At 40.8% G+C, this 15,814-nt stretch overlaps 1 protein-coding gene across 1 annotated transcript in view; it reads right to left on the reverse strand.

The window, feature by feature from the left end:
- LOC109317324 (CUB and sushi domain-containing protein 3-like) overlaps positions 1 to 15,814 on the reverse strand; it is a 250,480-nt gene that overhangs the window by 55,645 nt on the left and 179,021 nt on the right. Inside the window, exon 9 of the mRNA XM_019545967.1 lies at positions 3,363 to 3,501. Coding sequence (XP_019401512.1) covers positions 3,363 to 3,501 — 139 coding nt within the window. The remainder of the gene's footprint in view (positions 1 to 3,362; positions 3,502 to 15,814) is intronic.

Consider the following 15,814-nt stretch of genomic DNA (forward strand, 5'->3'; position numbering starts at 1 on the left):
AATCCTGTCTGTTGATGTAAAACATCATGGTAGTACTATCTGTCTTGATCTGTACAAAGTGATCCTGAGATGATGGAAATGACCTTTTTCTGTGGCTCTAGGGGGCAGCACTTGGAACAATGACCTCAAGCTTTAGTAGGGGAATATTTTAGGTTGGAAATTAGGAGGAACTTCTTGACTATGAGTAGAGGCAAGTACTGAAACAGGCTCCCTGGAGAAGGTGCAGAATCTCCATCGCTAGAAATTTTCAAAAGCAGGTTAGAAAGACAGTTGGCTGGGATGGTTTAGTTAGGGATAAATCTCTTCGCTAAGAGGGATGAAACTCTTAGCTAAGAACTGGGAGGCAGATATGTACTGCTGGCCAAATGTAACATTCCCATGGAGCATGAGCTACTGCAGTCAGAGTCGTAAGATGCTCTCATTAATTCATACATGGGTGTGGGGGTCATATTTAATATTTATCTATCAACAGCCCAGAGTATGGAAGAGCTGGTTTACTAGCAGTCCCAGAGTGTGTAGTCTCTGTCCTGCTTTTTCAGAAGAGGTCTCTTTCACTAGCCAGAAGGCCTCTCTTATCATCCAGTCATCCAGCTAGAGAATGATAGTGACTGTTTGCCATCTAAGATATTCAGTTACTGCCAAGACAACACTGATGAAGATTCTTGGAGCCTTCAGGAGGTCAAACCTTGTACTGATAATGGACCTGAGCCAATACAAACTGAAGATATTTTCTGTGAAGGTCTGACAGTAATATGGACATAAGCATCTTGTTAAAGGATACATGTGAACCCGGCCATCATACTATCCTTTCAAGAGAGGCTGCTAATGAGATCAAAATGAACTTGAGCTTGCAGATGAAAGCATTGATCTTTCTTAAGTTTAAGAAGGAATGCCAGCCTACCATCCTAACCTGAACCAGAAACTGCTGTAAAATCCCTTCTCTATGAGATGATGGGGATTTGTTTTCTACAATCCTCAGAACTGGCGGGAAGCATACCTTAAACATAAAGGGTACATGATGAAAAGAGATGGAGAAGGGGGATTTGAAGTGGGTAGGAAACAAAACTAAATAGTCGTGGTTCACAGTAGTGACCAGAATCCACTGGTTTACTGCAGATTGGAAAAGGAGCCAGAAAGACACCAAAGGAAGGGAGGAACAAAGCAGTACTACAGGGGACTACGGACATCATACCTGCATCATCCAGGGCCTTATGTCCTGCCCAATATAAGATGGTGTAGCAGAAAAATGGTTCCACTTACAGTATCCTTGACACTTTCTGGACAATTCTGAAGGCCAATAGATAAAGGAGGAGGAATACCAATTATACCAATTATGCCTATGGGTGGAATACGCTTAGTACTTCAGTTTCCTAATATGAGACAATGTATGAATTGCAAGGAGCAGAGGGTAAAACTTGAGTTTAAATTGATTTGAAACATTTTGATTAATTTGTATTTTCTACTACTATAGTGTTTCATTACTATAACTTAAATAGGCTTTTAAACTTGCCCCCCTAAAAACAACTGTTGAGCTAAACATAATCCTAAGAAATTTTGGCACAAGAAGTATTTTTGAAGAGCAATATAAGCAACCATATCTAAATCATATTGATTCTATCATTATTACAAATAGCTTAGAAAGTCCTATGACTTAAATTAACTGAATTCATCAGGCAGAGACTAATACAGGCAGCATGGACAGCTTTAAAGAGTCCTAAGTGAATGCCTTATTACTGCTTTCAGGCTCTCCCAAAATAGAAAGCATGAACATGGCATGGGAGTGCACCCTCAGAATTTCTCAACACCACCTATGCTACTGAACTTCTGTTTACCCAATTCCTGTGTCCCTCTAACCTCAAATATGCCCACAGATCTTTCTGTTTTAAAAGTTATCTTATTTAAGATTAAACATTAAAGAAAGATTTTGGCACTATCTCAAGTAGTCTACAGAAGTTTGTATTTTTATGAAGTAAAATTTACTTTTTCTTTAATATAATGGACTGCAAACAAAAGGCATGATTGATCTTCTAGCAACTTCCTTTGTCACTGTGAGGAGGTAGTGGGAGTGCTTTTGCCCACACTTCACCCAACATGGATTTCAAACTTCTCTTCAGGACTACATCTCTGGGGCCAGGAAGAGGCAGTAATAAAAAAGGATGTTGAGCTCTGCATCTCTCTGTAGTAAGAGAAAGATTCATCCACAGTGTGTCTGCCTTCTGCACACAAGTGCCTGGTTGTCTGACCCAGAATTCATTACTTCAGATTCTCACAGTGTGTGAAAACCTGATGCCACTGAGTTTGAGTTGAGGTTTCATTAAATATGTTGAGAGGAATTGAAAAGCTGAAAATTGGGAGAATATTCAGAATAAAAAGTGCAGATATTCCATTTATAAAAGATATAATTATGTATAATTTTATACACTTTTATGTTTAAATAATTTATGGGTTCCACACTCATGCTCTCTTAAAGTTTCCTAATTAATAGAGCTTTGATACTATGAAGTCTAACTTCTTCATGTCAGTGCCATCAAACACTGGCATTGCTTTTTTAGATATAATCCTGAAATGGGATCTGTGGAGGCAGACCCTTATCCTCAAGTGGGCCCTATTAGAGGATTAGTGTTTCAGAAACCAATTAAAACATAACTGGAGGTATTTTGCTCTCTGTCTCTCTCCCTCTCTCTCTCCTCCCCCCACCCCCTCCATGCGTAAAGGAAAAAACATAGAGCAAAGGGTGCAGAAGAATAGCTCAGCTGGAGCAGTACATTATCAACAAACTAAACAATAGATTTCTGAGACACAAAGTTTAAACTGTGGTACACTGTCTCCCATAAATAAATAAGGATAGAAACCCCCCAAATTCTTAAATATAGCAAGAACACAAGTGCCTCAAAAACCTAACAGTATTTATTCTCTGAAGACATCTTGGCTAGGTACAGGCACTCAAAAACCTCAAGAATTAATATAAGTGACTCGGTTTTCTATAAATGGTGTAATTTAGATTGGGAGCGAACAGAACGCATATTCAACCTGTAGTGAGGAGCAGCAAATCTTAGAGCAGGTTCCACCATTTTTAAACCAGTCTATGGATACTGAACTTCTTCTCCATTACAGGTAAAGACCAGTTTTGTGTGCTGAACTTCTGTTCTATTAGGGGTATAGATCAGTTTCTGATCACTTATACTGGTAAAAGTGTAGTGTCTGTACCTGGGCCTAGATGCTTTCAAAATTCCTACTAAGTAACTCAACCCCCATCAAGACTACTAATATCCAACTATAAATGCGTTTTATGACAGAGAAAATAAACACCTGCTTATGAATAACATTGGAAAGTATCAGATAAGAAAAACATTAATCGAGACCTTTCAAATGTAATTTTGATAGAGTGTCCTGGTTCAGCTTCAATCACCCACTCACAATTCAAGGAGTCTTTATAGTAGCCAGGCCAGCCTGGAGAGAGGATTACTCCACTGGGAGATGAAAAATGCCCACCACATGGAGCTACAAGAGAATAATAGGGGAAAAATAACAATGGAAACTTGTATTTCACAATCATCATCATTATCATCATCATTGTAACCACCATAGCCACCTCAGGAGAGATATGCTACATACTTTTAGTCAGGCCAGTTACAAGATTTTCAGGATATATTATGTCATGATGCTGTTATGATCTTAATGCAATGGTTGGACAAAGTGCCGCAAACTACTGAATATTAATTTCATGTCTGACATAAACCTAGAGCCACTTGATTTTTTTCAGTTCAATTTCTCCATTCATGTAAAAGGTACACTTGCCCTCCTCAAAGGGCTAGTTAATGTTTGTAAACCATTTTTCATATATACTTTATTATTCTTAGATATACCTGAGTAATAAAACAGCAGATCCAACAGAATCCATGAACACTAATGTTTCAATTGAATCAGGACTGAAATTTTAATCTCTCTCTCTCTCTCTCTCTCTCTCTCTCTATATATATATATATATATGTATGTATGTATGTATGTATGTATGTATATAATCTATTACTAGAAATATATGGGTCAGAAATGTCTCTAGAAAACTTTTCAATTTTTTGAGAATCCAAAGATTTTGTTAGTTTCTGCACCATGTGAAAATCAAAAATGTTTCATCACTAATTGACCATATATCCAAAGCTTTTAAGATTTACTTACCACTACATGGACTATATCTTCTGACCCATCAGAAAAATGTAAGGTGAGAGGAGCAAGCAGCCAATGATAGAAGTCACTGGCAATGCAGCCGGGAAAAAATGATACCTGATGTCTAAATTATTTTTATGTGAGATGCTGAATGGAGTCAAAAGAACAATGTTTTCCCATCCTAAGTGAGCAAGTTATCAACCCAGATAGAAGGATCAATGATTTATGAAGCAGCATAACTAGATTTGTTAGCTCTAACCCTTACATTCATTTATATAGGTACTTAATTATGCATGTAAATAGTTTCACTTAATTCATAGATTCATAGATGTTGGGGCAGGAAGGGACTTCACAAGATCATCAGGTCTAGCCTCCCTGCACTGGGCAGAAAACCCCATCAAGGTGGGCGTCAAGACGCTTTTTGAAGATTGCCAGAGTCGGTGACTGTACCACCTCTGGGAGGAGTCTGTTCCAGACCTTTGATACTTGACTTGTAAAGAAGTTTTTCTTTATGTCCAATCTGAAGTGATCTTCCATCAGTTTGTGTCCATTGCTTCTTGTCTTTCCCTGGAGTGTCTTGGTGAACAGATGTTTCCCCAGGCCCTGATGTATACCCCTAGTATACTTCTAGGCTGCCACCTAGTCCTTCTCTTCTGCAGGCTGAACAGTCCCAAGTTTTTCAGCCTCTCCTCGTACAACCTGCTCTCTAGACCTCTAATCATGCATATGGCCCTCCTTTGGATTGTCTCAAGTTTCTTCATATCCTTCCAGAAGTGCAGGGCGCAGAACTGGATGCAGTACTTTAGTTGCAGTCTCACCAAGGCTGAGTAGAATGGGAGAATGACATCCTTAGTTTTGTTCAAAATGCATCGGTAGATGCATGCCAGTGTTTGATTAGGTCTGCCAGCTACAGCATTGCATTGGTGGCTCATAGTTTCATAGTTTCTAGGGTCAGAAGGGACTTGAGCAGATCTTCTAGTCCGACCCCCTGCCATGGCAGGAAAGAATACTGGGGTCAAATGACCCCAGCAAGATGTTCATCTAACCTCCTCTTAAACACCCCCAGCGTAGGAGCCTGCACCACTTCTCTTGGAAGTTGGTTCCAGACCCTAGCCGCCCTGACCATGAAGTAATACCTCCTGATACCTAACCTAAACCTACCCTCTGCCAGCTTGTGACCGTTATTCCTGGTCACTCCTGGCGGTGCTTGGGGGAACAGTGACTTCCCCAATGCCTGCTGATGTTCATAGCACTGGTGGTTCATGTTCATAAATGCAATGAATCTACACATGCATGTGAAGGTAAACACATGAATCCTCAGAGGCTTAGGTAAGATCATCTTTCCCTGTGGAGTTCTGGAAAAATAAAATCATTCATCCTGAGTTTGTACTCTTTTTCTCATGGAAATCTGATTTTCCCTTTTTAGAGGTATTTATTCAATGACTTTTCTAAAATTCAAGCAATATAGAAATTCTGTCATTATAGCTCTTAACATATCTATAATAGATAAAAAAATAATTATGCTAGACTGCCAAATTAAAAGGCCACTGTAAGGCTACAATGATTATAAGACTAGAATGACTGTAAGGCATTTAATGATTACTCAATATGGTAAAATCAGCATATTTTATGCATCTGCTTTTTCTTTTAAAAATTGTATTAACGAATCAAAAATCACCCTACCCTGCTCATAACACAATTAAAGAAGCAACTGATCTCTGAATATTCCTCCCTCAAAAGCAACATGAGGAGATTTATTTTTCTTGGTTGCAACGCTTCATTTCAAAAAGCTTTATCTTAATTACTTCCTCCTGGGATGAAATGATTCTTAATGTATTTGACAAAAAAATGAAATGTTTTACTCATTTAAATACTTATAGCCTGGAAGTCTTAAGAAAACACAGACATTGATTCTGTAACAATTGTTGCTAGTTGTGCTATTTTAATAATTGCTTTATTTTAAATTAAAATGGATTAGTTGAAGACTAACCTAAAATACAGGTAACTGTATAGTTCTCAACTGATGATTCACATGTTACTGAACAATGACTTCTGGCCAGGACTTAATTAATCTCTAAGGCCCCTAAACAGATGAGTGTTAACTGCGCCCTAGCCTAATAACACTGCACAGTAGTATGCGGGGCAAAAATGATACGAATGGTGCTAATATGCTACTGCATGATAAGTGTCACTAAAAATCCAAGTACCAGTGTTACTGTGCAGTAGCGCAAGTTACTGCACATTGATTTTGTTAGGGTGACAATAATTTGGATTAGTAGGGAGCACTGGAGTTGCAGCTGAATAAAGGTATGTATGACCTGTGGCATAGCAGAGCTGCTAACAACAAGGCAGAATGATATATTAAAAATATACTGCGAGATGCTTAGGCAACCAGATTTTACCTATTAAACGCTTATGCTAAACCAGCATAAGCTACAGTGAGGAACGAGATAAGATACAGGGGCCCCAAAACGGTGGAAGATGGTACAACCTGAGACAAAAAATAACGACTGGAATGTGAAAAACAACACATAATTGGTAACAGAATCCAAAATGAACATATGCAAAACGGTAAATAGTGATTGGTGAAGAAGCCTCCAGAAGCTTCCAGGTTTTGGTCAAAGTCCGCCCACTGACCGAAGAGCAGGAGTCAAGGTCTTAGACATGCACTCATGACAAAAAGACATGTAAATGAATGAAATGCATAGGCAAGTCCATATTAATGAAGCAAACAGTAAACAAAGGTGGAGCTTGAGAAGGGAGGGGAATTGGGTGGAACAGAAGGTGGGACAGAGGTGGAGTGAATGTTAATGAGTATAAACCAAAGTGTATAAATGTAAGGAAAACCTATTGTTTGGGGCAGGACCCCATCTCTTATGGTGTGAGGCCCCTTGTCGAAAGCTGCCTCCATTCTGAATAAAGCTGTGGCTGCAAAAATCATGAAACTTTTCAGTTGAGAGTTTCCATAGGAAAGAATCATTTTCCAATTATTATAATTATTATTATTATTATTATTGATCAAAACCCAATTTTCTAGCATAAAATAGTTTAAATGGGGGGAGAATGAGCAGCCCTACACATATCTTCTGTTTGTTTTTGTACAAGGGGACATATAGCTGACTAATCATTAACATAAGGAAAGAAGTAGGAAGTAAGTAGGGTATGTGATTTGATTAACACTTCTCCAAAACATCTGGCCAAAGACTGACCTAAGCACTAGCAGGGAAGCAAGCTGCATCATATTCAGGACTTCAGTAAGTTCTACTAGAGCAAGAAAGAAGGAATTAAGATATTTACTGGAATCCAAGATAACTTTGAATTTAAGATGACCCCCCCGCCCAATTAATTAGATTTGGAAACTTATACATTTGTTATAATTTTCCATGTATAGACTATAATTTGTGGAAGGTCATCTCCCCTACTGCAGTTTCAGGGAAGGCAATGGCAGAGGCCAAGAGGCCAGATCCCTGCCCCTTGTCCCGCCATGCCTGTGCTTTTTCCCCTGTTGGCAGTCCCATGCCAAGCACTGCCCTTGCCATGTGCCTTCCTGTTGCCTGCCCCTCTGTGCCTGTTTCTGGTCTCCACTGGCTCTCCTGCATGCCCATCTCTTGCCTGCTGTGCCTTTGTCTGCCCCACTGCTCTTCTCTGCAGCCTGCCTCCCCCACCCTCTGCTCCTCCCTGTGACCTGCCTCCCCCACACCTGCTCCTCCCCTGCATGCTGAGTGGGGAAATAAACTTTGTCTTGGATAAGAGTAAATATGTAATTTTATCTAATTAATTACCCTCTAAACATGAAAAGAACAGCTCCTTAAAGGGGACTTAATCTTAGAGCCTACCAAAGGCATCCACTGTCCATTTTCTCCTGAGCAGGCATTGTTGAGTTTCAAGGAAAAAAAGATAATATGAAAATGGAAATGTAAACTTTGTAAGTGCAATGCTGAGTTTTTCACCTCTCCTCTCATTTGGCCTAGAAGTTGTAAATGTTCATATGCACATATATCAGAGCAGGAAAAAAAAAAAAACTTCCCTTCAACATGCTTTTATTTTTTTAGAAATCTGAAAACAGCTTTTCATGAAAGATGTAGCAAAAAACCCAACAACAACCAAACAAAAAAGTGTTGTCATATGCTTCACAGAGTGCAGAACTTTTTGAATACAGGCACTAAACCCAACTCTTATTTCTACACATGAACAAAAATGTCTGGCTTATAACCAAAAAGCTTATATATACCAGTTACACAAAATAAAAAGGGGCACATACAAGAGAAATGAAGACCAAGAGGAAATCATCTGAGGTACCATCGTAGAAGTTAAGGCATAGCTACAATGCTACTGTATTTAAGCTGGACTTAAGGATGGGCATTTTTTAGTTCCCATTACAGTCAATGGAACAACTTCCCTATGAGATAGTTAAGAGACCCTAAGTAAAATATTCAAAGTAAGTTTACTCTATACTGAAGGCATGGTGAGTGCCTGCCCTTTTGCCTGCTTTATTAGCTCTGAGTTGATTTGCAGAGCAGAAGTACAACACCCAAATCAACCAAGACAGGTTCAGCTGAGAAAGAATAAAGGGACACCAAACTGAACTCAAATCAAAAGACACAAAAGCCTATGGCAGAACACTTTAACTTCCCTGAATTTTCCATTGCTGACCTCAGAATAGCTGCTCTTAAATAATGTGACTTTGCTTTGAACACAAAGTTGCAGAAAAAGAAATAATTCACAGAACAGATTGTAATGAGTATGGTATAAAAAGCATGGTCTAGAAGATTCTTATCTTATTACCTGGATTAGTTTTTTTGAACTTTTTATCCCTTTGGATTTATTAGTTGTTTGCCTCTTTCAACACTACCCCCCACCTACCTCTTTCCCTGTCTTTCATATTCAATTTCTAGTTAACAGCCTGTTCTCTGTAAGACCTTTCATAGCATCTGATGAAGTGAGCTCTTGTTCGTTAAAGCTTATGCATTTCTGATTCAGTTAGTCTTAAGGTGCACCTCTACTTGGTCTTCTGCCTGACTTCATACTGGCAGGGCTAACTACCTTCCTGTCTAAATAGAAAGGAATAAATGATTGGGAAAGGAAAGGAGGAGCACTGATGTTAAAAGTGAAAATAGATTGAATGGATCAAAAAGGAGAAACAAAGAAGGGGGCAGGCATCGGGCGGGGACAGGAGACAGGAGAGGTGGGACAAGTTGAGAAGTTGGGTTGCAGTCACTGGGTGCAGGGGGCAGGGAACAGGCATCCTGTAACCTCCCCAACTGCTGCTTTCCCTTATTCCTTGCCCCCTTGCTGCTGCTTCCCTCACCCTAGTGGTAAGGGAGAACACATTCAGGATAAATTTAAATTCAAAGTCACCTTAGTATTTGGGTAAATACAGTATGACTTCTATTTGTGGTGTTTTTAATTACCACTAAGTAAATAAACACTTTGGCTCTTAAGGTCAAGTAATTACCTATCTTGACAGAACAGACAGAAGTATCTCATTAACAGGCAGCAACAACAACAAAACCGCATTACACTGTGTCAACGCTCTTTCGGTGGATATTTATGCTAAGAGTGCCATCTGCAATGGTTCAGGGCACTAGGCTTCATTTATACTGTAAAGGGGTTGGGAAGTCTTGGACATGTTCATAGATCTTGGCTCTACAACAGATTCTGCCGCATATGTGTTTTTCTCTATCTCCCCCGCAGAATGTCAATGCATCTTGATTCTATAATGTGTATTCCTTCTACTGCTTTTTGCAAGTTTTTCATATATGTATATAAAGAGGGGTATATGTTGGTCTCTTTAAAATAGTTAAGAACTGGACAGTGGAAGATGCAATATGACTGTTTGTTATCAATATTCTTAAAAAAAAGAGAAATTTTCTATGTTACAGGGATGACTGTTGTCAGCAGAATATTTTATATTATATAGCCTTGTACTAGGTTCAAAACTATGTATTTCAGAAATGTGACAAAACATTATTGTCTTAACACTACAAGGTTCTGTTACACTTACTATTATATTCCTCACTCTTAACCCTAGTGCTGGCTTTACCTTATTTTACTATCCAATATGAATGGTATTTGAATGTTGCTGGGGATCAGCATCTATAGTGTTAATACCATAGCTTTTGGTTTTTACTACATTGTAGTGTTTATAACCATTTATACATATTCATAACACATATGGAGATTATAAATTCACAACACATATGGAGACTATAAACTGAAAATAATAAATCAACAAGAGAAGGAACACCAGATGGTATTATTGTAAGCCAATGTATGACCATCGATTGAATACAATTTTGTCAAACTTGTGCAAACCAGCGTTTTCTCACAAAATTTACAAGAAACTCTTAACTTGAATCTGATGATTGGCTCCAGAAAACAATCATGCATACACAATACCTATTGCTATCCTTAGTATACCTACAATACCATAATGTAGTATTTGTATAACATGGTTAAATACAATTGAAAGAGATTTTTTTTTTCTTTTTTTTAACATTTGGAAGCTGTGAATAATATATTTTTTTAAATGCTCTTACTATCTCTATGTCTCCTCCCCCCATTCTGTTGACTGCAGTACATGATTCAGTAGAATTTTTTATTTGTTATCCACAACTACAAGCTGATTTCTGAGACCCAGGAGTCCTTCATTTTCACAGCTACAGATGGGGTTCTGGGCTGATCGTCAAATGATTTGCACTTTTTTAAAAATAAAATATTCTAGTCATCTTGTCAAAAAGATTCTTTCTGTATCCTCTTTTATACAAACTGTTAGATCTGTTTGTTCTTAAAAGTCCCCATTGTGGTTGACTATCAGGTCCATAGCACAGGTTGGCCAGCTGAATATGAAGCGTTAGGGGTAGAATTCTATTTCCCCTCCTGTATCTAAATGATAGTTTTCTAGCTGTATAAGCGTTAAAAAAACCCACTTTTGAGCAGATAGTGATTTTAATTCACACGCACTGTGGATGTGTAAGTGCATGCATGCAAACTGAGCATGTGTACTCACCTATGGACTGGATGGGCATGTATAGAACTTTGCATGTGCATCCTTTCTAGACATGTAAGTGCACCTAAGTTACAAAAACATAACCAGCCAGAATTCAATGACTAAGAGATGCTAGACAGACAATGAGAAGATGTCTTCCCATATTTTACCATAATAACATAGTGATTAGGCACATGCTCAGAAGCAGGACATGCAGGTTTTAGCCCCTGCTCCTCTTTTTACCAAGAGATTTGAACCTTCTGTTGCATGACTGGCCCTGAGAGCAGCTGTGGCACTTCCTGGTGCCCAAGTGACTCCTGCCCCACTCTGGCTCCTCAGGGTACACTCCCTTTTCGAACTCACCTGGTATGTCTTCATGAAAGTTATAGTATTACAGAAGACTGCCCCAGAGTCTCAGAGCACCTGACTCCATCAACTTTCTTGTGGTACACATGCCTGACTGGCATAAGTACGGGCACCAAATGGCATTAAGGGCATTGATTATAATCTCCAACCTCCCCCATAAGCACACCCATGCCTCAGGGGTCTCACTCAATATAGAGTCAGAGGGAGCCTTCTGGCTCCCAGTATGGCACTAGGACTCTCAGGCCTCAAACCATTGTCTGCACTTCAGGCTTCCAGCTTGGCCCTCTTACTCTGGCTGTGCCCCTCAGCTGAGGTCCACTGCCCCAGACTGTGACTTCTGGGCCTCAGCTTTTGTCTTACTCTCTTGAGCTTCAGGCCCCTGGGCCTTCTGGCCTTGCCTTTTCAGACTCTGGGCCCCTCAACTCTCTGGTCTCACCCTCTCAGGCTCTGGGCCCCTTGGCCTTGTGGTCTTGTCCTCTCAGGCTCCAGATCCCTTACCCCTTTGGTCTCGCCCTCTTGGACTACAGGAAACCCAGCCTTTTCATCCTGTGCCCTTTGTTTTGACCCTCTCAGACTCTTGGCTCCACACCCCTTTGGGCTCTATGACTCAGGCAAATATGCTCTCCACCTATGGCTGTGCAAAGCTTTGGCTGCTGATTCAATTCGGAGGCGATCTGGCCCAATTCGGCACCTGAATATGCAAATCAAATCAGAAGACCCATTAAAAAGTCCGACTCGTATGTGATGCCTCCAAATAAATTTGGAAAAGATTCAGAGAGATTCAGATCAACCACAGAAAGGCACTCACAGCCGGGCAGCTGCAGGTTCTCCCACAGCTCCTCTGGCTGTGCCTGCCTCTCCCTGGGTGGAGGGAGCCACAGGAGAAGCCCCCATGGCTGCCCTGCCAGCCCCATCCCTGTCCAGCCCCAGCCTCTCGGCACTTAAAACAAAACAAAACAAAAAAGCCCCGCACTCACTGGATGCAGCGGGGGCTCTGGAGTCTCCTGGCAGAGCCCCCCTGTACAGCCTCTGCTTCTCAATCATCCCCCTCTGCCAGGCCCAGCCGCTGATGCCTGCCCCCCACCCAGCACCAGCATCCCAGCAATTGAAAAAAAATGCCCCACACTTGCTAGCTGCAGAAGTGGGATCAGGGCCTATGATGACTTCTGGCAGAGCCCCTCCCTCCATCATACACCCAGCCTGGCACCTGCACAGCAGCTTCCCCATGATGTGGGTGCAGCATGGATCTGTAGGGTGCTGGGTGTTGTGTGGGAGCTGGGGCCACTGGGGCTGACACGTGGAGCCATCCCAACTCCCAGGTAGCATATAATGCCCTGCAGAGACACGCTGCACCCGTGCCATAGGGCAGCTGCCATATGGGTGCCAGGAAGGGGGGTGATCAAGGGATGGGCAGGGCAGCCATGGGGGGCATCTCCCATGGCTCCTCCCACCTGGGGCGAGGCAGGCACAGCTAGACGAGCAGCCCTCGGCTGTGCTTGCCTCTCCCAGGTGGATCTGAATTTCTGAACCAGTGCTGAATCAGCACTGAATCTCTGATTCTGATTTGGCCAAATCGAATGGGGACAGTGATTTGAATCACCGAATTGAATCACTGTCCTCCGAATCTAAGAAAAGTACTTTCCAAGCCATGTTTTACCCCCAGTTTAGGCCAATACTCCACCACAAGCCATACTTCCCTTTTAGTTGCTCCATCCAGCTGGGTAGCTTTGGGTGTCTGTGGGACTGTCTTCTGAAGCTCCTCTCTCCCAGGAGCTTCTTTTCCTACAGCATGCAGGGCCAGACTGCCTACTTTGCCTCCAACCCTGGGCTTATATATTTCTGAACTCGACCCCTTCCAGTTCTGGGGCTCCCTAGCCACATGAGGGTTTTCCTTTGCCTTGTGACCAGCCTGCACTCCTCTGCTGCAGCCCCATACATCAGCTTGGCCTGCTACACTCTGCTGGAAGTGACAGGAGCCTCTGGCTCCCTGTCACACTTTTTTTTCATGCACCTTAGGCCAAGTACTTTAACTACTACACTAGAGCATTATTCAAGCCTCTCTACAGTGCTCCTTTGGAAACTCCACCCTGAGCAGACAAAAGAAGATATGTAGAGATAGAAGGGAGAGAACAAGTCAGAGGGTGTGTAGCTCAGACAAATGGATGCTACTGTGGAAAGAAGCTGTGCCCCACACCCCACCCCACCCCGTCCCTCCCCCCAGTCCAGGGCTCTCTCTCCCAGCCTAAAATGTAGGGTGCAACAGGTCATCTTTGAATGGAGTATTGGAAAAGCATCTGGATGCCTAATATGTGAAGTGGTAATTTGAGTGTTGTGATAGGAAGAAAGAGAGACAAGGTTCATATCTTCTCTGGGAAAGGTAGGCCAAGAAAATATACCTCCAGGGCAAATTCCGTTACTTCAGGTACTAGGGTTGAAACATGGATGGGCTTCTTCCACAGCCAATCATTCTTCCAGCACTTATGCTCAGGTACAGGCACAGAGCTTAATACACAACTAGGCACAGAGCTGAGTATATAACTGACTAATGATACTTGTAGATACTAGTAGATATATAACTACTGTGTGTACTTGTTCTATAGGCAGGTACTTACACATCCATGGCAGAGAGGGACAGTCAAAAACACCCAGGTAACTAGCTAGAAAACTGTCATTTACATGTACAAAGGAAAACAGAATACCCTAGATGAATATGATTAATGGAAGCTGTCATCAGTCAAACTCTTCTCACACAAACAAGAACCATACCAAACATCAAAATCCTTAAATAAACTTTAATAATCCCTATTTATTTCCATGCATGATAATTAGGAGGGGATGAGCCAAAAACTGCCAGTATGTTGGTATGAGTTAAACCAAATGCTAACAGATACCAACAATTGATAAACATCTGGGGTCAGAACTGACTAGCACTGGAAACTCTATAGGTTCACATCATCAGCTCTTTTTTAAAAAGCCTACTCAACCAGATTGCGAAGGAGCATGACAAGCACTCTATACCAATGAAGCCTAAATTAGAAAGTCATGGATGCAACTGCCATTCAATCAAGCTGGCAAAATATTACAAGGTCCTTTTGTGACAGGAGCCAAGGGGTCCCATATCTGTGTGATTCTAATTGCCCAGCCCTCTGAACAATGGACATAGTTGAACTTTGGCTGCATTTTCAGCTCAAATGCTGAGAAAGCAGATAGAAATCTAAGCAGAAAACCTTCATAGCCTTACTTACTAGCTCTGTTTTAGGAGTGAAATTTGTATTTATGATCCTTCTATATGTCACCTGCAGACAGGATGGGTTTTATGCAAGTAGATTAGATTTCACCCTATATTTCATAACTATATACAGGCAGTCATCAATCACACATACTGAACTGATTAAAACTGAACACTAATATTCTTTTGTGAACTCTGATTAATTAACATATCAGCTTATCAAACTAAACCAGCTGTACTGCTGGCTACAAAATTCTGTTTCTAAAGCTACTTTTTGTTTGTTTTTAATCTGTAACCTCACTTCTAAAAATATATCTAATTTTGCAACTAGTTAATAAATCCAATTCAAATTTATCAAAGGGAACCCTAATATCTAGGATTCAAATGAATGTCCCAATCAGTGCCTCAGATTACCCTTTGATGAGACAGTTTTGCATACAGCTAAGCATTTTTAAATATTTCCAGATTAATTCAGCTTCTCCATATACCAATGAATGTACCAGTTTTTATTTTCATTGGTAGTGTCGTCTAGCTCCACAAACTGCATAATAGATCAAAGTGACAGTACTGCTTATGTATGATTAACATAATCAAAGAATTACTGCCAGTGCTTAATGAGAACATCAATGATTGCACTGAATTAAATAAACTTTTTAGGTTAGTATCTATTACAAATGGTTACACAGTTTGTAAAATGAGTAGTTAGATGCAGGGAAATAAAAAAAAAATCCAAATAATATACCCAGATATTATTATCCATGTGACTCAGTCACCCTTGTTACCATCCTGCCTAGACTACTTTGATTATATTATACAAACTATCCAGTATTCTTCATTCAATCACATTATTAAGAAAAGGGAATTCTTAAGTCAGCTCATGGAGGCAGTTAAATCAAAGGATGTGGTCATCATGGGTGACCTGAACTTTCCAGACATCTGCTGGGAAGAGTCTGGTCTGACTGCTCATGTAGGTTCCTAGCTGAGATACAGGACCTCCATCTAACACAGGAGGTGCACAGCCCCACCAGGGGAGATGCCTTGTTGGACCTGGTCCTGGCCATGGGTGA

The sequence above is a fragment of the Crocodylus porosus genome, unplaced genomic scaffold (genome assembly GCF_001723895.1).
Source record: "Crocodylus porosus isolate Cpor-Errol unplaced genomic scaffold, CroPor_comp1, whole genome shotgun sequence".
Lineage (NCBI taxonomy): Eukaryota > Metazoa > Chordata > Crocodylia > Crocodylidae > Crocodylus > Crocodylus porosus.